Source organism: Pistacia vera, unplaced genomic scaffold (assembly GCF_008641045.1).
Source record: "Pistacia vera cultivar Batoury unplaced genomic scaffold, PisVer_v2 Contig267, whole genome shotgun sequence".
In the NCBI taxonomy this organism is placed as follows: domain Eukaryota; kingdom Viridiplantae; phylum Streptophyta; class Magnoliopsida; order Sapindales; family Anacardiaceae; genus Pistacia; species Pistacia vera.
This window is the reverse complement of record NW_022196076.1, coordinates 250,983-277,026: the sequence shown is the minus strand read 5'-3', so window position 1 is coordinate 277,026 and position 26,044 is coordinate 250,983. Positions and strand designations below refer to the sequence as shown.

Genomic DNA, 26,044 nt, shown 5'->3' with positions numbered 1-26,044 from the left:
AAAAGGACTCTAATTGCTTAATTCAAATCTAATAAGATATTCTATTATAATTATAAAAGGATAATAAGATAATCCTAAGTCCATCCTAATAAGATAATAGCACAATTATAAAAGACTTAACATAGTTATAAAAGATACTAATAAAATATTTAACATAATTATCCTAGTTATACAATAATCCTAACATCTCCTCAAAAGTGAAGATTCTTGACCGAATATGAAAAAGAAATTAACAAAAATAAAGAATTTGGGAGAAAAACAGTTGAGCTAACTGAATGAATATATTGAATTTTTATTCACTTAATTAGAAACAGAGAACCCTTGCTTTTTTATATCAGGAAGATGATTATAAAAAAGCACCGTATTGAGCAAATATTCAACACATACAAAACACAACGTATTGGTTCTTACATTGAAACCCAACCTACTTCTATTCTTCACACTTTAACCTAAACTATTATACTCAGTTTTTGCCTAATATTTCTTTGCCTAATATTTCCCCTTACACAGAACATCTCTTGATCTTGGTCTTAACTCTTTCTAATATTTCCCCGTAAACAAAACTATCCTTAATGCCTTAATTTTGGCTGATTACAAGAACTCCTTTTGCTGAGTATCCATATCTCCTTCTTATTTACATTTCTTCACATATAGCAACTAACACACAACTATGCCATTCCTATAGGCTTCCAATGAAATGAACACCATAGCAATACTTTCCACAGTAGCACACAACAATTGCATTTGCTACGAACTTATCTAGAGTACATCACCAGTTGTTTTTATCAGCTACTTTTATACTCACAAAACAGCAGAGAAGCATACCATAACATTCCATAGCAGCTTCATTGTTAAGTTCCATTCCTACTTCTTATATTCACAACTCTTACAACACAGCAGATGAATAAGGCACACCATCTCCATTTTTGACAATCTTCGTTTTCTATAGCTACTTTTATACTCACAAAATAGCAGAGAAGCATACCATATTAGCTTCATTTTACAAGTATCAGCAATATATAATGCATCAATTCATTTTCTTGACTCCTAAACATTAACACTATCATATCTGAACACCACTTCACAGTAGCTCATCTTAGAAGCATCAGCAACATATAATGTAACAACTCATTCTCATGACTACAAGAATTAACACAGCACCTGCATTCTCATGTAACTGCTTAAGAAAAAAAAAATCTAATCAAATAAAGAGTCTGTAATAGTAAGTTTCTCCTTCAAGTAATTAAATTGATTCCCAGGTAAAGCTTTGGTTAGGATATTTGCCACTTAGTACTCAGAAGCCACATATTGCACACTTAGGCTTTTATTTGCAACTAAGTCTTTCACATAATGCACATCAATTTCAATGTGTCTTGTTCGTGAAACACAGGGTTTGAAGATAATACTCTAGCACTCATGTTGTCACAGTATAGGACAACCATTCAAAATAAGACCAATTTCTTCAAATAGATTTCTGATCCATACAAGTTATGTAGAAGCTTGGCTTAAAAATCTGTATTCTGCCTCAGTAGATGACAGAGAAACTACCTTTTGTATCTTTGAACTCCACTAAATTAGATTTCCTCCAATAAACACAACATAACCACTTGTAGATCTCTAATCATTAACATCACTAGCCTAGTCTGCATCCGCATAAGCTTCTAACATAAAATGTTCATTTTTAGTGAATAATAGCCATGATTCAGTGTTCTCTTTACATATCTAAGAACCCTTTTGCATGTTGTCCAATGATTGACAGTGAGCTGCTGAAAGAATTGACTTAATTTGTTCGTAGCAAAAGCAAAATCAGGTCTGGACAATGTCAGGTGTTGTAGCCCTCAAAAAATGCTTTTATATAATGAAGGTTGATCAAACTGATCACTATCTTCTTTCCTCAGCCTAGTGCCAGTAGCCATAGGGGTAACACAGGGTTCAGATTCATTCATACCAGCTCTTATCAAGAGATCTTGAGCATAGTTACCTTGTGTGAGCAGTAACCCTTTGTCATTTCTCTTAACTTCAAACCCAAGAAAGTAGCTTACAAGGCCTAGGATTTTTAAAGCAAATTTGGTATTCAAATCTGCCACTATCTAATCAACTAATTGCGAGTTATTTCCAGTTACTAAAATGTCATGTACATACACTAGTAGATAGACTACACAAGACTCCTTTTTATAGAAAAAAACAAGCTGACATCAGAGATTGAATTCTGGAAACCCCAACTTAATAGAGCATGTTTCAGCTTCTCAAACCAAGCTCTTAGAGCTTGTTTGAGCCCATATAAGGCTTTGTGCAACTGACAAACCTGCCTTATTTGAGAAAAATCAGAGAAACCTTCTGGTTGCATCATAAAGACTTGTTTAGTCAATTCTCCATTGAGAAATGCATTATTCACATCTAGTTGCTGCACTTCCCACTAATTATACATAGATAAGGATAAGATAACTCTGATAGTTGCTACATTAACTACTGGAGAAAAGTTCTCAAAGTAGTCAAGACCAGGGGTTTGCTGAAACCCCTTGGCTACTAATTGAGCTTTATACTTAGAAAGAGAGCCATGTGAGTGTAGTTTGGTTTTAAAAACCGCCAACTATATTCATGCCATCTACATAAGGGGAACTAATTTCTAGGTTTGATTGTTCAATAGGGCTTGATATTCAGCCTCCATGGCTGCTTTCCATTCTGGAGTTTGCAAAGCTTCCGTAGCTGACAATAGCTCAGGTAGAATTGTATGTGTAGATAGAAGGGCTTGAGGTATATTAGTTGAAATATATGCCTTAGATCGAGTAACCATTGGATGGACATTTGTAGTTTTGCTATTAGCTAAGATAGAGTACTAGAAGAAGTCATGGGAAGAACAACCTCAAGTTGAATTTCAGGATTTGTTTGTGTTGAAGTGGACACTGTAGATATATTTTCAGGAGGAGATAAGATAAGACTAGGACTGCCAGAAGTAGTATTAGTAGTATCAACTTGTGGTGAAGACACTCTGTAGTCCTGAATGGATTTTGTAGAAGAACTCTCTTGACTGATGGTTGTATGAGTACAGGTTTAGAAACTAACTCTGAAGACTTGGATGATAGTGAAAGTGATTTCAAGATCCAAGACTTAGTGACCTCACAAAATTCAGGTGAAGATGGAGAAGATAGGTCAGGTTGGAAAACATATTTGAATGGAAAGTCAGTTTCATTAAAATGAACTTGCTTAACAACATAACTTCTGCCATTAGAGTTCATGCATCTGTAGCCTTTATGGACAAGACTATAACCCAAGAAAACACATTTTTCTCTGTGAAATGACATTTTATGCCTTTGATAAGGCCTAAGAAATGGATAGCAGAAATAACCAAACACTTTAAGGTTAGTGTAAGCTGGTGCTTGTTGAAATAAAGTTTCAAAAGGAGATACAAAGTTAATAGCTGCTAAGGGAAGCCTGTTGAGTAGATACACAATTGTACTAAAGGCTAACCACCAGAATTTCAAGGGCATGGTTGCATGGGCTAGAAGAGACAACCCAAACTTAGTAATTGTTCTGTGTTTACGTTCTACTCTACCATTTTGTTGGTGAAGATATGGACAAAGGTGCCTAAACGGGATGCCATGTTTCTCCAAATAACCAGTAAAGGGTCGAAATTCCCCTCCCTAATCTATTTGTAAGCATTTCAGTTTGGCATCTAATTATTTCTCCACAAAACAATGGAACTAAGTAAAAATATTAAGAACTTCAGACTTTAGTTTTAGTGGATAGATCCATATGTATCTACTAAAATCATCCAATATAGCATAATATCTATACCTTTAAATAGACGGAATAGGAGCGCCCCACAAGTCAAAGTAAATTATCTCTAAGGGTTTTTTAGCCCCAGAAGTAGAGGTATGAAATGTGCACTGCTGTAGTTTGCCAAACTGATAGGCCTCACATAAGAAATCTTTATTTCCAATACTTGATTTTCTTACATTCAACTTTGCAAGTACATTATTTAGAATCTTACTACTACAGTGGCCTAATCTAGCATGCCATAGTAAAACATTACTAGATGGCTCATTAAGTAAGAATTTATTAGATGAATTACAAGCAGGATCAGAATCTAAATCATTATCCGAAAGTACTCTTTATTAGGTTTGAATGAGCCGACTTCATGTGTATTGAAGGCTGAAGTAGAACTAGGATCACAGGGTGCAGACCATCATTTACTGTCCTTTAAAGGAGAATAGCCTTGCTTTGTTTATCCTTTATCAAACAGTGATCAGCATGAAACTCAACTATCACATGGTTATCTTTAGTGACTTGAGACATGCTCAGTAGGTTCTTAGCAATATGTGGAACACACAAAATGTTATGGACTTGCAAAATTCTATTAGAATCAGCAGAAGGTAACAATAAAATACCTGTATAGGTAATGGGAATGGATTGACCATTACCAACTGGTAGTTGGGACCCTCCCTGATAACTGGACTTCATCAACATGCTATTTGCATCGGCAGTCATATGGTTTGAGGGGCCAGAGTCCACGTACCAAGACTGATATGTGAATGTTTGTGGTGTAGCAATAGCTAGAGCAGTGGCATTAGAGAATATAGGTGCAGAAGAAGCAGACATCAAGATTGAATTATTAGTTGAAGTTATGTTGGCATTATGGCCTGTTGAGTATGCTCAGGTGGATATAGTTGAAATTATGGAGTGTTGTAATTTGGTTGAGGATTTCTAGACACCCTAACAGCCGAGAGATCATGAAATCCATCATAAGAATTTGAAGGGTGCTTGGGTGGTAGAGAATTTGCTGTAAAGAGAGCTTGAGCTTGGGCATTAAAGTCATGTGAAATCCCTGAATATGGTTGATTATTACTAACTAGAGGTGGGAGAGTAGCTGTCTGAGCTGAAGAAAAACCGTTGTTGCTATGGTTTGTGTTCACAAACCCCTGATATTCATAGTCAAAACGGTGATAGCATTGTAAAGCTGAATGACCATTCTTCCCACATACTTGACAAACTAATTGAGGCCTAAAGTATCCTTTGCCTAGACCTAGGCCTCTAATCCCATTATTGTTAAACTGAACAGCACCAAGAGAAGAATACTGAGTAGTGACAGGATGAAGAAAAGTGACAGTATACATGGCTACATTAGGGGGTTGTTGAGGATAAACTCCATGATGTTGGTAATTTAACATGCCTTGTGAGATCATAGGTGAAAGATTAGGATTCTGCCACGTAATTGGTTGAATAATAGATGGAGAACCAAGATTCTGAAATGCAATTCCTCTAGACCCAGTATTTTGGAATTATGGTGCAGTAGGGATTTGGAACTGCGGTACACCTGTAGCATCATTCGAACCTTGTTTTGTAGCCAGTAGTGCATATGTCATCCCATGAAATTTGATAATGCACTTTTCTACTTCTCAATTAATGCTCATCTCATGTTTGTGAAGTAGTATCTAAACTTTTTGGAGAGTGGCAGTGCTACTATTGGCCACCAAATTAGCTACCATATCATCAAACTCTGGACCTAAGCCATCCAGAATGTACAACAATAGCTCCTCATTTGAACTCCACTAGCCACTAGTTCATCCCCTAACTCTTTCATCATCAAAATATACTCATTAACACTCATAGACTCCTTCTTAGTGTTTTGCAATAGATTTCTCAAATGAAGTGTTCTTGCCTTTGAGAAAGACTGAAAATGCAACTCCAAAGTATTCTAAATTTCATACGCACTAGTGTATTTAACAACATGTCTAAACATAGACTCGGAAATGGAAGAATTTAACCAAGCTTACTAGAAATTGGTTTGTCTTTTTCCAATCAAAATACTTAGGGTTAGGTTTCTTGATTATTCGTTCAAAATCTTGTATTTGCTCAGTTAAAAACATGGAAGGACATACATGCACACCTATGACGAAGCCATCAAGCTCATAGGAGGTTAACGCAGGAAAGACTTGAGACCACCAGTGACTGTAGTTTCTCTCTCCTAGCTTGACTGAAAGAGTTGGAAGAGAGGAATGAGCAACTGAATTCATTGCGTTTGCACTGTTAGATTGCTCGTTCACTACCTTGGAGCTAGAATTCAAGGATCCAGAACTCAAATTAGCCATGGATGTCTGTTTATAGCTTTGATACCATGAAGATTCTTGACCGGATTTGAAAAAGAAACTAACAAAAATAAAGAATTTGGGAGAAAAACAGTTGGGCTAACTGAATGAATATATTGAAGTTTTATTCACTGAATTAGGAACAGAGAACCCTTGCGTTTTTATATCAAGGAGATGATTATAAAAATGCACCGTATTGAGAAAATATTCAACACATACAAAACACACCGTATTGGTTCTTTACACTTTAACCCAAACTACTATACTCAGCTTTTGCCTAACATTTCTTTCCCTAATAAAAAGGGATTTTCTATCAAGTTTTAGACAATGTGATAATTGTATGAAAATTAGGAATACAATTAATCATGATCCTAAGGAAATATGAGTAAATACAAAAATACGGTAGGTAGCAGAAAGGAATTCAACAATAAGAAAATCCTCACTGACATGAATAATGATAGCTATGTTTCGCACTGATGCCAAAATTTTAGATCAAGATTAAAAAGAAGAAAAGATTTTAAGTTATACATACATCTCTTTCAACAAACTTATACCAGTCTTGTGGAAATATATATATTGTTTTGCATGTTGATCATATTTTGGTTAAAATTCGGCTACAATACAAGGGCATAATGCCAAGTTTAGCACATAAATTTCAACAATCTAAACAAATCATAACATTGGTGCTCCAATCTCCTTTATTTTTGAAAAATTACTCTATAGTATTGGTTTCTAATCTATTCGTTGAGGTATATTAATACATATGATACACATGGTAACTTTTATTATTACTATTATTTTATCTTATATATATGGAAACCGCTTGGCTATACTTATCTTCGGGCTGCGGCTTTTACCAATTTGTCTTGCACGTTCAATCATTTATTTTAAATCTTATGGATATGGTCAGAACCAATGAATCGGATAGTTATTGATTGATTTAGAAGTTAAAATATATAGGGTAAACAAATATGTTTTAAATGACACCCACATTGATTTTAAATCTTATGGATATGGTCAGAGCAAGAATAAATAAACTTATCGTAATTTGAATAAAAACGCCACAAATGTTCCTAAATTCATTATAAATAGGGAAGCCGGGGTAGTGCTTATTCAAAGTTGAAATCATAATCAAATATGGCTATGCAAACCTCTCTTCTACAATTCCTCCTGCTCCTTATCACCTTGCTAGCTCAAACCTATAGCTTCATAGCAGCTGAACATATCTATACTCCCTTCAACCGGAGTTCTTTTCCAAAAGGTTTCATCTTCGGAACAGCATCCGCTTCTTACCAGGTTCAATATATATTTTACTAAAATTAACAATAATACTATACTTACAAAGAAATCTTACAAAGATTTCTATATAAAGTGAGGTGGCAAAAAATGAATGGAAGAGTGAAACAAAAAGTCAAACTCACTTACAAAGAAATCTTACAAAGATTTCTATATAAAATGAATGGAAGTGTAAAACAAAAAGTCAAACTCATTAAATTCATTCTTCTATTCATTTTTTGTCATATCACTTTGTATGTAGATCTTTGTAAGTATAGTATTACTCATTAATTAATACTAGAAATAATATATAAGTAGTAGTTCTATACTACGTTTATCAATTTCTAAGAATTTTTTTTTGATGTGATGATTAAATTAATTTATATATATATTTTATACGATTTTCAGTATGAAGGTGCTGCAAATGAAGATGGGAGGGGCCCTAGTATATGGGATACCTTCACTCATAATTCGCCAGGTTTCTCTCTATAGATCATGACTAATCTCATATTTGATTCTCCTTTGATCCTTTAGCTAACATTGATAATCTAATACGATTAGTCGGTTCTCCATAAATTATATGTACATACATTTGATGTATATGATACATATATATTTACTTTTTGTGGTATATATTGTAGAAAGAATAACGGATCGGAGCAATGGAGATGTTGCAAATGATTTCTACCACCATTACAAGGTTTGGATAAATTTTTTAATTGATCCTGCATATTGGAACATATTGATTCAGTGACAAGGTAAATAATTTTACGAAATGAGACTAATTGATGACGATTTTAATAATTACTACTCTAGGAAGATGTGAAGATAATGAAGGAAATGAATACAGATGCTTTCAGATTCTCCATTTCGTGGTCTAGAATACTACCCGGTAAGATAATTGTTTTTTCAATATTAATTATTCGTATGAAAGTAAATTAAAAAAAAAAAAGTAAGAGTAAACACATTGCAATATTTATGCTCCAAGCAGAAAAAAGACACAAGTAATTATTTGTTTATTAATACCAACATTAATTAGCATTATCAAATCCATAAGAATATTTATTTATAAATTACTATTTCAGTCGTGCCCACCAGATATGACAATGGTGTCAATTTTTTTGTAACTATATTGAATTTCTGTAGCTACAGAACTACTATGGGAAAGATGCCTTTGTCCATATTATAAAAAATATGCCCTTGTCCATATATGATGCTGGGCATCTCCCGTGTCGATAAGTGCATGTTAATTTAGTTTATTTCTCATCTTTGTTAAATTATTAATTGTTGAGAAAATGACTTAAATTATTATCTAACTTTATAGTTAAACTTTCAATTCCATCGATTGAGTTGGCAGTCATGTATGTATTATAGTCAAATAGAAAACATTTCTTTTTTAAATTTAATAATCTTATGAACTTTGAATAATTCTTTTCTTCTGTTGTAATTATAGTTATTTTTCTTATTTTCTCACTAACTAGGTGGAAAGTTAAGCGGGGGAGTGAACAAACAAGGCATTAATTTTTACAACAATCTCATCAACGAGCTCCTATCAAACGGTGATAAATTTACCCTACCTAAGGACTTACCTATGATCAAACAAATTAGATAAACTACTTCAAAATTTTGATAGATTATCACATGTAAAATTAATTAATTGAAATTTTGGATTTATTACAGACTTTCACATACATGCACAATCAATTGGATCAAGAAACCATATTCTGATCAGAAAAAAAAAAAAAAAAATGTTGAATTTGTGGCTACAATAATTTGCAGGTCTGCAGCCCTTTGTGACTCTCTTTCATTGGGATCTTCCTCAAGCCTTGGAAGATGAGTATGGTGGCTTTTTAAGCCCTCGCATTGTGTAAGTGAACAACTTAATTTCACATATTGATGAGTTAAACTTAATTTAGTTCCAGGCTTCTGGCTAGCTATCATAGACAAACCCTTTGTGACCATATTTATATTACAGGGACGATTTTCGAGACTTCGCAGAAGTTTGCTTCAAAGAATTTGGTGATCGTGTGAAGCATTGGATCACTCTAAATGAACCATGGACATACAGTGGTAATGGTTATGCCTTGGGCTCACTTGCACCTGGCCGGTGTTCCAAATGGGTAAATGCAGCATGTCAGGCCGGAAACTCCGCCACTGAACCTTATATTGTTGGTCACCATTCGCTACTTTCTCATGCCGCAGCTGTCAAACTATACAAGCAAAAATACCAAGTTATTACTAGCTTCTCAATTCTCGTTGTTTCTTTTCTATATATATTATATGTCAATTACATGTCTATCTCTCTCGGTTTCACTAAAACTATGATTATTGCATGTTCTTAATAAGGCGATTCAAAAGGGCAAGATTGGGATAACACTGGTGTCTCATTGGATGGTACCTTACTCCAAAAAGAAAGCTGATGTTGAGGCAGCATATAGAGCCCTTGATTTCATGTTTGGATGGTGAGAAAATCTTTATTGAAGGATAGAAATATAAGTTATATATAAATTACGCAGATTCTTTAATTAAATTTTAACATATAGGTACATGGACCCAATTATCTATGGTGATTATCCATTCAGCATGAGAAGTATTGTGGGACAAAGGCTCCCAAAGTTCACCAAGGAGCAATCAGAAATGGTTAAAGGATCTTTCGATTTTATTGGTATAAATTACTACACTGCACAATATGCAGCTAACGTTCCTGTTGCCAATACCGTCAACATTAGCTATTCATCAGATTCTCTTGCTAATTTGACCAGTAAGTACACCTAAAATAAATAAAATATTGATTATTTTTACTACTTATCAACACATTTTTCCATGACATTCATCTTCTTTTTTTCTTTCTCTCTTCCAGCCAGTCGCAATGGCATCCTTATCGGTCCACAGGTACATATATATATATGCATTTAAAAGAATAAAAATTGAAAAGACACTGTTATAGAAGAAAAATGAATTACGTTAATGTATTTTAATCACAAACAAAATAATCTTGGGTTGCGTATTGATATTCCTGATTCAATGTTTGAAATATTCGTATGTTTGGCAGGCGGCTTCAAGTTGGCTACATGTCTATCCAAGGGGGTTCAGAGATCTTCTACTATACGTGAAGGAAAAATACAACAATCCTCTTGTTTACATAACTGAAAATGGTGAAAAATCATGCCAGCACTTCATTGACCCCAACAAATAATATAATGTAAAAGTATTTGATCAGTAAACAACTTTTGATCTTTTTCCAGGGCTTGATGAATTCAATAATGCAACCTTGCCGCTAGAGCAAGCCCTGAAGGATCCCATGAGGATAGATTACTACCACCGCCATCTTTTGTTTCTTCAAAGGGCTATTAAGTGAGTTTAATTTCTCTTTAGTCATGTCAAAAAAATATGTAATTTTTCTTTTGATAATCAATTAATAACTCTCAATTAATATCTTATGGCAGGGAGGGTGTAAATGTGAAAGGATACTTTGCATGGTCACTCTTAGACAACTTTGAATGGGCCTCTGGTTATACAGTGAGGTTCGGCATCAACTTTGTCGACTACAAAAATGGCAACAAAAGATATCCGAAGCAGTCGGCCATTTGGTTCAGGAATTTCCTACAGAAATAGATATAGCTACCTAATCTGAATATCATATGTTATAATAAAATAATTATGTTATAATTTTAGTTAAAGCACTTATCTAGTCTTTTCGTTGTATTTCTATTTTCATATTTCTTGTTGATAAATCTCATGTATGGGCGTTGCCTTTATCTTTCTTATTAGTAAAGTTTCCCTACAATTCAACAATTATCATCCTTGATAACGTTAAAGCCTTTCACAAATTACAGATAAGATAGTAAATTCTAATTAAAACATAATATAATACAAAGTTATTGCAAATTGAGAGATATGTTCTTTCAAAAATGGTGTACTTTGAGACTTGCTAAATTAATATTACAAAACCCGGCCTTTCGATTGTATATTGAAGAGTTTAATCGTATTTTACAATAAAATGATTAATTGCAATGAACTTATTAGTGAAGTCATAAGTTCAGCTCCAACTCAGCATTCCAAGTTATAGGTGTGATCTGCGTTGGCCTGCTGAATCAGCAATTGGCAGTTATATTAATTAATTTTATACTTAGCTTAGCCCAATTAATCAAGTTTCAGATTTATGTACGGTATATTGAAAACGTAGATTTAATTAAGATCATCACATTCTTTACGGTGAAGTAAATCAGATTAAGGTTCTGATATGATATCTAGATAACTTATACATATAAACATTTCTATTGACATTCTAAACTTTGCCTTGTTGCAAAAGTATCGCCTTAGACTTGAGTTAAGTTCTTGAAACACATGCATGATTGAACGACTATGTTTCTTTAAGATTTGTTTTTATTTTTAGATATAACTCATTCAAGTTTGAGATCATTATAATTTTAACTTAAGGTGGACAAGCATATATATATATATATGATTTGTCATTGGAAGTTAGATGTCATTCCTCTAATGATATATTAAACATAACACAAACACACACACATAAATTTGCAACTCATACATCCATTTTATTTGTGCTAAAGGCAGTATGATTACTTACAGCTATTTTCTTTTCCTTTCATGGAAAGTATATTTGAAGTTCTTAAGTGCTAATGTGTATAAAAAAAATATACCCTTGTATAAATATATAATATATAAATATAATCTGGTGCTGTGGTGCGGTCGTGACTTATCTTTTTCAAAGTTTCGGGTCCCATTCAGACCGGACTTTATTTTGACATCCTACCTGCTACCACTAATCACATATTTAATTACCCTAATTAGTAAGATCATTAATTCAATGAGGCGGTGGTGAGTTTTGATACGTAATCATATCATAACCTTCCATAAATATACATGGAGTATAACATCTACCCTGATACTACATATAATTAGGTAGAATATCAACTATGGGTATTAAGCACTCTCTTCCTCCCTGCCTCCTACTTCTTATCGCCTTATTAGCTCAAACTCAGTGCATAGTAGAAAGTGATCATTCCCGGCATATTCCCTTCAGTCGTAGAAGCTTTCCAAAAGGTTTCGTTTTCGGGACAGCCTCCGCGGCATACCAGGTACAAATTTATATACTCAAATTAAATAAGAATGTCTTACACTGTAAAACAACGTAACATTTATAAGAATATGAATACGATGGATGTGCAGTATGAAGGTGCTGTAAAAGAAGGAGGAAGGAGCCCTAGTATATGGGATAATTTCACTCACACGTACCCAGGTTTAATTTCTACTGTACCTCACCCATGCATATATCTCTATTTGCATAAATTAATTGTTGTAATATCTGATCTTTTTGTTGCATTGCAGAAAGAATTTCCGATGGCAGCAATGGAGATGTTGCAGTAGATTTTTACCACCGCTATAAGGTTTGGAGAAGATTATCTCTTCTTTATTAATGTTTGCTATATCTATGTAGCTGGATTCTTTTCTCCTCTATATTAAATATTATTAACAAATTAAAATGTGACGACTATAATCACAGGAAGATGTAAAGATAATGAAGGATATGAATACGGATGCACTCAGATTCTCTATTTCATGGTCTAGAGTTCTTCCTGGTACGTAATATCGTTATTTCTCTTCATTACCTCGAAACAGTTTTAGTTAAATATGAATATTACAAAAAATGTACAATTTGTTTATTATAAATATAACCATCCATAGTATTCTAGTTAACTTACAAAAAATGCCATCAATAGGCTTGCCTTCATTACACTTGGGGAGGTTCTAATTTGTATTATAATTGCTCTTTGGACACAAATCAGGTGGGAAGCTGAAAAGGGGAGTGAACAAGGAAGGCATTCGTTTTTACAATAATCTCATCAACGAGCTACTAGCAAATGGTGATAATTCTAGCCCATTCATCTTTATCGTCTTTTATAAAATATATGCTAATATCTGTTATACTACCATTTGCGCGCAGGTCTACAACCCTTTGTGACCATCTTTCATTGGGATGTTCCCCAGGCCCTAGAAGACGATTATGGTGGCCTTTTAAGCTCTCGTATTGTGTAAGTGAAAATTGAATTTAACACAACACGTGCACACACACAACCCAACCTTTCTCATGACCACATAAGAGATTATTTTAATTATTTTGAAAATTACAGGGATGATTTTCGAGACTTCGCCGAACTTTGCTTCAAAGAATTTGGTGATCGTGTGAAGCATTGGATCACTCTGAATGAGCCCAATATGTTCACTACCGAAGGTTATGACTTGGGCAATTGGGCACCAGGCCGCTGCTCCAAATGGGTAAATTCAGCATGCGAGGCTGGAAACTCTGCCACCGAGCCTTATATTGTTGGCCACAATTTGATACTTTCTCATGCCGCAGCAGTAGAATTATACAAGCAACAGTACCAGGTAAGCGACATAGCTAGTAGTTAGCTTCTTCGGTTAACGTTGTTTATAACGAATTGAAGCACTAAAACTATAATAATGAAATTAATGATTTTTCATAATATAATCTACAGGCGAAGCAAAGGGGCCAGATTGGAGTAATTCTGACCACTACTTGGTTGATACCTTACGATAATTCGAAACCTAATATTGAGGCAGCCAAAAGAGGCATTGATTTCAATCTTGGATGGTGAGTAAATTAATTATCAAAACTGTTCATGAATTAATTTATGATATCTTAATAATTAATAAGCCATATATATTGATATTCTGTTATTCACTTATGATTATATATAGGTTTATGGAACCAGTCGTTTACGGTGATTATCCATTCACCATGCGAAAGGAGGTGGGAAAAAGACTCCCAAAGTTCAGTCAGAAGCAATCAATGAGGCTCAAAAGATCTTTTGATTTTATTGGATTGAATTACTACACTACAAATTATGCTGTTAATATTGTTCCTATTGCTAACTCCGTCAATATTAGCTACTCAACTGATTCCCATGTTTACACGACCGGTAAGTTCCTAGAGTAGCTAACTTTACTTAATTCTTCACTTTTGACTCAAATCAATTCGTTTGATTTATTTTCTTTTGCAGCCGAGCGAGGAGGGATCCCAATTGGCCCGCAGGTATATGTATACATTATCTATGAATACTGTCCATGTGATCAAAGAATTAGAATCAATATTCCTAATTAACTTAATTGCTTTGTTTGACAGGCTAAATGGATCTACGTATATCCGAAGGGATTACTAGATCTTCTCACCTACTCAAAGAAAAAGTACGACATTCCAGTCTTTTACATCACTGAAAATGGTGGGAAGTTTTCCAATTACTTCATGATTTGAGTGACCAATTTTCATTGGTAAAATTACGTAAATGTATTTGATCACGAATTCCAATTTATTTTAATCTTTTTCCAGGGGTCTGTGACACTACTAATGCTACCTTACCTCAAGTCCTGAAGGATCCTATGAGGATAAATTACCACTACCGCCATCTTTTGTTTCTCCAAAGAGCCATTAAGTGAGTTTAATTACTTTCTCATTTATTAAAGAAAAGAAGAACTAATTTTCTCATCGATCATTCTAATCTTTGCAGGGAGGGTGTGAATGTAAAAGGGTACTTTGTGTGGTCACTCTTAGACAACTTTGAATGGGCGAGTGGTTATACAATGAAGTTTGGGATGAATTACATAGACTATAGTAATGGCTTGAAAAGACATCCAAGGGATTCCGCTAAGTGGTTCAAGAATTTCCTCAAGAAGTAATAGACGAGGAAACTCATGCTTCGTATTATATGCTACAACCAGTTCTATGTGTCTAAGAAGTGAAGTTCATAAATAAGCAGGATTTGTTATCTTTAATTAATTCTTATGTATAGATGTAATCTACAATGAACATGAATAAAATTCAACTTCTGTTGATATTCAAGCTATGTTATAATTAAATAAGTACACATCTCCTCAATTCATTAGATACTTTCACCTACTTAATTTCTATATAAATCAAAAGACATGCATGACATAAAATTTATAATATTATCTTATTTAGTTATTTATACCCAAATCTGAAACTTTAAATTATTGAGTTAACATCAAATTAAAACTACAAATTGCGAGCAGCCAGATGGCATTAATTGTCAACATGCATATCAACTTAAAATGATGAGCTGTAGTTGAATTTTGAAGTTTTTAGTAATTGAATGGGAAGGTTATCAAATTACAAATGAATAAGTAACGTATACAATAAATCTGAAAACGTGATTAATTGACCTAAGTTGAGAATAAAGTTAAGTAATCAACTACCTTTTGCAAACTCAGCAAGCTCATCCAGATTACACCTGCAACTTCTTAGTAACTTAAAATGCTGAACTGTTGTGAATCTTATGACTCCATTGATTACTTAAGCTGCACTGCACTTCATCTAATTATTTGTTGTAATTAAACTCTTCAATCTATAATACCATGTCAGTCTGGATATTTATCCAGTCTTAAAGAAAAGTTTAAGGTCGGTTTCTAATCCCAATTTTAATGTTTGAAGATGCGGTTGATTTTAATTATTTAGTTTCTAGTTGTGTACTTGGAAATTGGCAACTCTAATTGAGGGTCTATACTAAGAATATGCCTTTTTTTTTTTTTCAATTAAAAAAAAAAATTGTGATGCTTTGAACGTAACATTCTTCTATTAAGAAATCATGCAATTGATCTTCATTTCTATTGAAAAATATCGTCAAAACACACAAAATAATTGAAACAAAAAAGTAAAGAAGAACATCGATTTACCTTAGTTCATTTCCAATAAAGGAATTACGTCCAGCATTACAAATAGAAAAGTTTTTTTTTTTTGTTTTTTTGTTTTAGAAATTTACGACAATATAATAGTAATGACAACAGTTCACTCTTTCTCTCCTCTCCTTTTATAGAGTTTCTCACATTAGGTTTTTTTTTTTTTTACTATTATAGTACACATATAATAGAAAACCTAGTAACATTTGGGCTACACACTTCCGAGCCTAAATATTTACAAAAAAACTTCAAACCCAATTACTAATTGGGCTTACCATGAAATGAATGCGTTAGTGTTAACCCGTACAAAGTATGAACCAGGTCCAATAATGACTAAGGATAATAACAATAAGAAAATAAATAAATGAAGCAGTGCAGATAAAAAACATGTGAGATTAGTAACTGTATTGTAAAACAAATATATAATGTACATGCTGAAGTTTCTTGGTCAAAATAAAATTTAATTTATTGGAGCTAACCAAATATAAACAACCTGTAATTATAAATAAACATGTGCGTGACATAGAATTGATAATAGTAGATCTTTTTTTAGACAAAAAATCTGATACTTGATTTTTGAGCTAAACTCAAATTAAAACTACATAGAGCGGGCTCAGCCAGATCAGGTTAATTTTCAACGGGCAGATCAACTTAAAATTCTGAGCTGGATCTGAACATTAATAATCAATCATCTAATTATATAATATAAACTCTTCGTTATATATATGTGAGACTAAGTCTTGTGATAAAGTTTAGTTTTTATTGTTAACTTACCCTGTGTAAAAGTATTGTATTGAAAGGTTATATTAAATTATGCTTCTTGAAACACACGGTAATTATTAATTAACATTCAAATTTTTGTTTTGGGGCGTAAACCTCTATACATGTGCATTAGAGGATTTCAAAGTATTAAATAAACAAAGATATTCCAATGCAAATAAAGAAGATACTTTGAATTACAGCCCGGGTGAGCGTCCCCCTCCTTTCACTACTGTGAAGGGGCTAACAAAGAACACTTTAATTTATTATTAGAACCCATTAATTTATAAATTTGATATAACAACATGGAAAAGGTTAACTTTTGTTCATTCTGCCCTCATAGTATTGGATCTATAACAGTGTGAATAAATTAAAAAATTTATTAATCTAGACAAGATGATTTTATGAATTCCATGAGTTGCACATATATTACTATTTGTTTAATTGTTTATATTATTAGAACGTATTAATTTGCTTAACCAAACGATAAACCCCACATGTTTTTTTAATGCACTAATATATTAAGTTATTATTATTATTATTATTTATCATTATTAGTCCTAAACACAAGGGTCTAATATGATTTCTTAATTAATTAATGTTACGTTCAAAGATAATTTAAAAACGTGTGAGATAAATAACGATATGATTAAAATATTTTATCATAATCTGAAAATTCTTGCTCAAAATAGGATTATAATATTATTGGCAGTAAGAATTATGGTGCATAAATATATTAAAAAAAAAAAAAAACTGGCTTTAAATACACGATATATCTTGTCTAGAATCAAATACTAAGCCGCATTGATGTATATATCTTGAAAACCTAGAATTAAATAATATTCTTGAATGAAACAAGTGATCATCAGAATTTTGCTTATCTTGTTGACTGTTGAGAGAAGAGAGATCGATCGCGATGATGTTATTTCAAATTTTGATGTATAATTTTTTTGCAAATCTCGAGGCATATATATCCATTCGAGGAACTTAATTTATAAAATAAACAACCAAAAATCAGTACAAATAAAGAAGATGGCTCTCCCTTAGCGTCATGCTATAAAAGTTTGAGAAAATCAGAAATAGGAAAGTTGCACCGACGGATTTGATTCACAATAGATAACATCATGATAATAGTATAAAATATTGATATACGACAAGAAAAAAAAAAAATCTCATGTGGAGAAGAGATAAATATATCCTAATACACGCCAAAACCTAATTACAACTTTCACATTCCTTATCACAGACTAATAATATTGCTAATAATCCAAACTGATTAAGTATTCTTTATCAGTGTATGCATCTATCTCCATCACTAGATCTAGTTGCCACATGGTGAAAAAGAAAATGCAGTATAAAGTCCAATATAAGGACTGTAGAAAATAGTCCCACATGTATTATATAAAATAGAAAATAGATTCTTGCTCATAAAAGACTTTATTGCCTATAAACTAACTTATTGATGCATACATGAATATAATTAAACTAAAGAAAGTGGTAATTATTTATAAACAAAGCATGTGCATGGGAACAGAAGATATCTTGTTGGCTAAAATCAAGAAATTTATATCTGACATTTGGTATTAGAAAACCTGACACTTAAAAGAGGAAACTTAACGTGTACTACTGCTTATTTCTCCACTTTAATTAAGCTGCACAATAATTTATCATCTGTTTTTGACTTTGGACTCTTCAATAATACCAAGGATCAGACTAAAAATTCTGATATCTAGATAGCTTTAATCTCTAATGAAGGCATGGTCTTGAAAATGTATACTTAAGTTCTTGAAACTCATTAACTAGTTTGAAAAGAGATTTACGGATGGTTAGGTAAGTATAATAACTGTTATACTTTGAATCCAGAAACAAACAACTCACAAATACAATCAGATTACACACAAGAACACCAAGATTACCGTGGTTCACTTGTTCAAGTTTTAAGCAAGCTACGTCCACGTTGAGCTTCGGAAATGAGATAACTCGCTATACTATTATCAAACGTATCAAAGAATACAAATATTTACAAGAACTCACGAATCTTTCTCTTCAACGTTAAACTACCAGTAACTTGACCCTAGAGAGACTCAACCTGGAATCTCTAGAATAAGAGCAATTACACCCTTTCCGAATGACTAATCCCTAATCACCCAAGATCCACTCAAGTTACAACTGAAATTTTCAGTAAATAATTGCAATCCTAGCAGAGAACAATTGATGCAGTTCAGTCTAAATGAAAAAAAAAAAAAAAAAAAACCCGTATATACTAAACTGTTTGCCCTCTTTTAGATTGTTGACTTGAAGGTGGAGTATTTTGACCAACTATTCAGAATATTATATATATAAATCTGAAGAACTTAATTAATTGTGTTTTAGGTAAACCTTAGGGAGTGTATGGTCATTATACCTAATATGCACGAACGTTGGAGTATAAATAGGGGCAATGGGGAAGGCCATGGATGCATTCGAAGTTCAAAACACAATCAAGTATGGGTATTAAACCCTATTTTGCACCCTATCTCCTGGTTCTTATCGCTATATTAGCTCAAACACAGGGCATAACAGCAACAAGTGGTAAAGTCCAGAATCTCTTCAATCGTACTAGCTTTCCAAAAGGTTTTCTTTTCGGAACATCCTCCTCTGCTTATCAGGTTCAAATTAATACACTTAATTACTATATATATACATACAACAAATAAATTTTTAAGAAAATTTATACGATTTCCACAGTATGAAGGTGCGACAACTACAGGTGGCAGGAAGCCAAGTATCTGGGATAATTTCACTCACGCACACCCAGGTTTTTACAGTGCCTCAAACATATCTCTGATTGCATGAATTGTTGTCATATCTTATTCTTCGACATTTAACTTTCTGTATTCTCTGTTGAATTGCAGAAAAAATATCGGATGGCAGCAATGGAGATATAACAGAAGATTTTTACCACCGTTACAAGGTTTGGAGAAGATTATCTCTTCTTTATTTATGTTTGCTATATTTATGTTGCTGGCTTCTTTTCTCTTCTCTGTATTGAATATTATAAGTTGTATGAGTTTTAACAAATTAAAATGTGACGACTATAATCACAGGAAGATGTAAAGATAATGAAGGATATGAATACGGATGCATTCAGATTTTCCATTTCGTGGTCTAGAGTTCTTCCTGGTAATATCATTATTTCTCTTCATTTCCTCGAAACAACCATCCATAGTATTCTAGTTAACTTAGAACAAATGCCATCAATAGGCTTGCCCTCATTCATTTTCAGGGGAGGTTCTAATTTTTATTATAATTGCTCTCAGGTGGGAAGCTGAAAAGGGGAGTGAACAAGGAAGGCATTCGTTTTTACAATAATCTCATCAACGAGCTACTAGCAAATGGTGATAATTCTAGCTCATTCATCTTTATAGTCTTACACTAAATAAATTGATAAACAGCAAAATATTTTTAATTAATAAAGTCACAACTGATAACGGCTCAATACCATGACCCCGCCAGCTGATCATATATAGATACACTGCGGAAAATTACATATAGATATAGTTATCACATGAAAGATGTTAATTATGACTCTATTCAAATGTATTTGGACTTTCTTTTCAATAAAATCATAATTACAACCAAACCAAAAAGAATCTAAAATACACCGTACCAAGTAATATATTAGATTTATTAAATAAGAAGAATTAATTTTAATTAGTTCTTGTAAAATATATGCTAATATATGTTATACTACAATTTGCGCGCAGGTCTGCAACCCTTTGTGACCATCTTTCATTGGGATGTTCCCCAAGCCCTGGAAGATGATTATGGTGGCCTTTTAAGCTTTCGTTTTGTGTAAGTGAAAATTGAATTTCACACAACACGTGCACACACACAACCCAATCCTTCTCATGACCACATAAGAGATTATTTTAATTATTTTGAAAAATACAGGGATGATTATCTACACTTCGCTGATCTTTGCTTCAAAGAATTTGGTGATCGGGTGAAGCACTGGATCACTTTAAATGAGCCCTCTATGTTTGCTAGCCAAGGTTATGACACCGGAGGTTGGGCACCAGGCCGCTGCTCCAAATATATAGATGAATCATGCCAGGCCGGAAACTCTTCCACCGAGCCTTACACTGTAGGCCACAATCTGCTTCTTGCTCATGCAGCAGCAGTTCAACTATACAAGCAAAAGTACCAGGTAAGTTACAGGTACTAGCTAACTATTTCTGGTTATGTATATATATGTGTCAGTGTTCGGCTTTTATAGAGCCAATTGAAGAACTAAAAATTAAATTATGTTACGTTGTTCATAATATAGGCAACTCAGAAGGGACAGATTGGAATAACATTAACGACTGTTATGATGCTACCTTACTCCAACTCCACATCTGATGTTGCGGCAGCCAAAAGAGCCCTTGATTTCAATCTTGGCTGGTAAGTAAACTGTGCACACTTCTCATTAATTACCTAAATATAATTAAAATAAGAAGCCATTTATAATGATTTTCTGTAATTTACATTACAGGTTTTTGGACCCAGTGGTGTATGGTGATTATCCAGCGTCCATGCGTAAACGGGTAGGAATAAGACTTCCAACGTTCAGCAAGAGGCAATCAAAGAGGCTCACTGGATCTTATGATTTTATTGGAATAAATTACTACACAACATATTATGCTAGGAGTATTCCTGCCGCTACTGTCAATATTAGCTACTCAACCGATTCCGGAGTTGAGACGACCCGTAAGTTTGTAGAAGAAACATAAAAATACTGCTAGATTTTGCTTATTTGCTTTTGACTCACGTGATTTAATGAATTCGTTCTATTTATTTTTCTTTTGCAGCCGTGCGTAACGGGGTCCCGATTGGCGAACAGGTATGTATATGAGTCCAACCAAAAAAAAAAATAAAAAAAACTTTTGACATGTGTTCAAATGATTAGAATTTTCATAATATATAAATTCTATTGTTTGGCAGCCTGGTTCAAGCTGGATCTACATTTATCCAAAGGGGATCCGAGATCTTCTGCTTTACACCAAGAGAAATTACAAGAATCCTGTTATTTACATAACTGAAAATGGTGGGAAAAGTTCTTCAATTGGTATCACTTCATTGACTGACCAATTTCATAAGTAATCTTAATTAATTTTCTCCAACCTTATGATATTTTCCAGGGATTTGTGATACTAATAATACTGCTACCTTACCTCAAGCCCTAGAGGATCCAGTCCGGGTACTTTACTACTACCGCCATCTTTTGTTCCTCCACAGAGCCATTAAGTGAGTTTGCTTTTCTCATTATTTATTAATTTTCTAATCAGTGAATTAGTCATTAATTATATTCAAAGAACTCGTAGTAAATAATATTTTCATGATATTCCTGGCAGAGACGGTGTGAATGTCAAAGGTTTCTTTGCTTGGACACTTTTAGATGACTTTGAATGGGCCTCTGGTTTTACTTTGAGGTTTGGCATCAACTTCGTGGACTTTAGTAATGGCAGATTGAAAAGATATCCTAAGCAATCGGCTACTTGGTTCAAGAATTTCCTGCAAAAGTAGGGCTAATACTTCATTAAATGGTGTTAGATTAAGTGTACGTTTTTATTTCAACAAAGTTAGAATGAATGAGTCTTTGGTTGATTAAGTGAAGTTCAATAAGTAAGAGCAGGGATGAGTCTTCTCCTACCAAGTTAATGTTGAGTTTGCAGTTGTAATCATTCTCCAATTTTACTGTTAGTAGAGTTGTAATCTAACACCTATTATGGTGGGGAATTGACATTAATAAAAAAATCACTTTTTCTAAATATTCAGCTTCATTTATAATAGAGGTTAAATGTCTTTAATTAATCATATATACATATTAAAATTTCTTCCATACTTAACGATATAAAGCTAAAGATGAGTTCTCCTCGATATATAGCTTCTGTATCTAACATTTTATAATACAATATGTTACCTCTCCCCATCATTGTTTGATTATTATTATCAAAATCAGATATCCTAATTGTAAACTTTTAGATATCTTAATTAGCAATAATGCTATCAGACCTTTACACAAAATTGCGTCACAAAGTGCAATTGAAACTTCACACACACATTAGGACTTACTTTCTCACATTAGAAATGCCCAGAACCCTAAGAATGTAACACTCTCTTTCACAATTTGAGAATAGAATGGTTTTACAATAAAACTCTCTCAATAGAGTAGATAAGAAAGTGTGTAGCCCAAGATAACCCAATCTACAAAAATACAAGTGTTGGTATAACAATGGGTATGAGTTAGAATATGAAATTTGCAAGTCAAAGGTCAAGAATTTTGTTTGATGTTTTTTATTTGATTCATATGAAATTTCCAAGTATGTAAAGTTCTTTTGAAATAGGTTTTGTTGAGTTTATAGGGGTGATCTATTTCCAACCAATACAACACAACACATACCACAAATCAAGTAAAATTCGGCCAACACAAATATTAGAGTTCAAATCACTTGCAATTTTCGAACCAAGACAAGTAAAAACATTTCACGCCTGAAGGATTACTTCACCAACTTGAATTGATTCACCACCAAATCCTCTTGCCAAGACTTGGATAAAGAATGCACATTCAAGAACACAAAAGTTCTCTCAAATGGATAAAACCAATTTTCTTATATTTCATAAGTTAAATGTTACAATGAAATAATTGTCTTTATATAGGCAAATACAAGGGTAAACAAGTAATTGACAAATACATTAAAATGAAATAAACTTAACTAATATTACAAACCATTCATTCAAAAAGCAAGATCATGTCTATTTAATGCAAAAGAGACATGATTCCCTAATTCTATGATCTATGTCTTTAACCACCCCATTAGTTAAAATAAGCTTACTTTATTAGATTAAAACTTGATCAATAAGCCTAATTAAGTTTACTAATAAGGGTGTAAGAGTTTAGGCCTTGAGAATCATGCAGATGTATCCAATAAGGGTTCATGTGAATCTTCCCCTTTAGAGTGAGACATAGGCCGGATTAGACCACTTCAACACTTAGGCTTCTTTCTTGGTAGGCTTGAGCTTCTCTTGTTTAGCTTGGGCTTGGAATGGTTTGGGCCGAAATGTTTGGACTCTCTCCCTCCTTGGAACTTGCTTGGGCCGAATTTCCTCCATTGCATTCCACATTCCACAATCCAAGTGTTTTAGGATTTAGAGTGAAATTCTTCAATTCAACCGAATTAGCAAGTGTTTTAGAACTTGTAATTCATTGTTCACTCATGTTTACAAGTGTTTTAGGACTTATAAACGTATCAAGGGTGAGTGCAAAAATATAACCGTTATGCTCAACTTTAGAGTTTGAAAAACGTAGAAAATGGTTGACAGCTTTAAATCTGATCGATCGGATTTGAGGTGGCACCAACATGACACTAGTCGTTCAAACGACTAAGCCACATCTGGTTGACCAAATTAGAATCCAGACCAACATGTTATCTAAGTACACACTTAAATGCAAGTCATTAGTAATAATATTTAGGACCACATTAGTTTGTTATCATCAAAATAAGAGTATGATGACTCATTAAGTCAATAAAATTATTTTACATGTAGATTCCAAATGATATAAACTTGGTTAGCTATGCATCTTGAAAGTCCTTAATACTTAGTTCTTAAAATGAATTTACTAATTTAGTGAAATGAGAAAGCAAAAACGACATTGGGAATTTCTTAATCTGGATTTTCGTTAACTGAAATGATAGCACATTGATCTGTTTATATGCTCGAGCTTACAAAGAAGAAGCAAATGAAATAACACTCTAGTAAGTAACTAGTTAGCAAAGGTGTAAAACGCACCGTTTCTCTCATGGTTAGTTATTTAACAAAGAGATTATTATTTAAGAGTGATACTACACTTATAAANTAGGGCTAATACTTCATTAAATGGTGTTAGATTAAGTGTACGTTTTTATTTCAACAAAGTTAGAATGAATGAGTCTTTGGTTGATTAAGTGAAGTCCAATAAGTACGAGCAGGGATGAGTCTTCTCCTACCAAGTTAATGTTGAGTTTGCAGTTGTAATCATTCTCCAATCTTATTGTTAGTAGCGTTGTAATCTAACACCTATTATGGTGGGGAATTGACATTAATAAAAAATCACTTTTTCTAAAAATTCGACTTCATATATATATATATATTAAAAGTTTCCTTCCATGTATACTTAACAATATAAAGCTAAAGATGAGTTCTCTTGGATAGGTTCTATATCTAATACTTTTTAATATAAGAAAAATGTTACATCCACAACCTCTTCTCACAAACCTCCTCTCACAACCTCGATGTGATAGCTCGCAATTGGTGAGTCGCAATTTATTTGGTGAGACATAAGTATGACCCATTACGAGCTGTTACGTCTGGATTGTAAGAAGAAGTTTGTGAAAAAAATGTTGTAGGTGTATCATTACTCATAATATAATATGTTACTTCCCCATTGTTGTTTGATTATTATTATCAAAATCAGGTATCCTAATTGTAAATTTTTACATATCTTAATTAGCAATTAATGCTATTAAACCTTTACACACAATTGCGCCACAAGGTGCAATTGAAACCTCACACACGTATTAGGACTTACTTTCTCTCACCAAAAATGCCCAAGATTTACTTCACAATTCCAGAATAGAATGGTTTTACAATATAACTCTCTCAATATATAGAGTATATAAGAAAGCGTATAGCTCAAGATAATCCAATCTCCAAAAATATAAATTTTGGTATAACAATGGGTATGAGTTAGAATATGAAATTTGGAAGTGAAATGTCAAGAATTTTGTTTGAATGTTTTTGCTTTGATTAGTGGTGCAAAGTTCTTTCGAAATAGGTTTTGTTGAGATTCTATGGGGGAGTGCAAAAATATAACCATTATGTTTAAAATTAGAGCTTAAAATATGTAGAAACTGGTTGACCGCTTTAAATCTGATCGATCGGATTTGAGATGACACTAACATGACATTAATCGTTTAAACGACAAAGCCACATCCGGTTGACCAAATTAGAATTCGGACCAATATGTCATCTAAGTATAAACTTACACAAATTAGTAATAATACTTAATGACACATTAGTTTGTTATCATCAAAATAAGAGCATGATGGCTCATTAAGTTAATAAAATTAATTTACATGTAGATTCCAAATGATATAAACTTGGTTAGATATGCATCTTGAAAGTCC

General features: G+C 33.1%; 3 protein-coding genes across 4 annotated transcripts; all 3 read left to right on the top strand.

Moving 5' to 3' along the window:
- The first annotated feature begins 7,194 nt into the window (after positions 1-7,194).
- On the top strand, positions 7,195-11,131 carry LOC116133210 (beta-glucosidase 12-like). The gene is made up of 13 exons (XM_031418895.1): positions 7,195-7,382; positions 7,770-7,839; positions 8,003-8,061; positions 8,178-8,253; positions 8,843-8,920; positions 9,141-9,228; positions 9,337-9,592; positions 9,708-9,823; positions 9,905-10,122; positions 10,222-10,253; positions 10,414-10,516; positions 10,607-10,715; positions 10,808-11,131. The coding sequence occupies exons 1-13, from the start codon at positions 7,224-7,226 to the stop codon at positions 10,974-10,976; spliced, it is 1,533 nt and encodes a 510-aa protein (XP_031274755.1). The 5' UTR covers positions 7,195-7,223; the 3' UTR covers positions 10,977-11,131.
- A 1,156-nt stretch (positions 11,132-12,287) lies between these two features.
- On the top strand, positions 12,288-15,156 carry LOC116133212 (beta-glucosidase 12-like). Of its 2 annotated transcripts, XM_031418897.1 has the most exons (13): positions 12,288-12,463; positions 12,555-12,624; positions 12,714-12,772; positions 12,889-12,964; positions 13,172-13,249; positions 13,330-13,417; positions 13,517-13,772; positions 13,883-13,998; positions 14,106-14,326; positions 14,408-14,439; positions 14,530-14,626; positions 14,734-14,836; positions 14,912-15,156. In XM_031418897.1, the coding sequence occupies exons 1-13, from the start codon at positions 12,302-12,304 to the stop codon at positions 15,078-15,080; spliced, it is 1,527 nt and encodes a 508-aa protein (XP_031274757.1). In that variant the 5' UTR covers positions 12,288-12,301; the 3' UTR covers positions 15,081-15,156. The 2 variants fall into 2 exon arrangements, with proteins under 2 accessions (XP_031274757.1, XP_031274758.1); XM_031418898.1 differs by lacking the exon at positions 14,912-15,156 and having other exon boundaries at positions 14,530-14,591; positions 14,734-14,817.
- Positions 15,157-19,335: 4,179 nt separating this feature from the next.
- On the top strand, positions 19,336-22,625 carry LOC116133213 (beta-glucosidase 12-like). The gene is made up of 13 exons (XM_031418899.1): positions 19,336-19,504; positions 19,584-19,653; positions 19,751-19,809; positions 19,943-20,018; positions 20,156-20,233; positions 20,603-20,690; positions 20,790-21,045; positions 21,166-21,281; positions 21,373-21,587; positions 21,689-21,720; positions 21,822-21,924; positions 22,019-22,124; positions 22,232-22,625. The coding sequence occupies exons 1-13, from the start codon at positions 19,343-19,345 to the stop codon at positions 22,401-22,403; spliced, it is 1,533 nt and encodes a 510-aa protein (XP_031274759.1). The 5' UTR covers positions 19,336-19,342; the 3' UTR covers positions 22,404-22,625.
- The last annotated feature ends 3,419 nt before the right edge of the window (positions 22,626-26,044 follow it).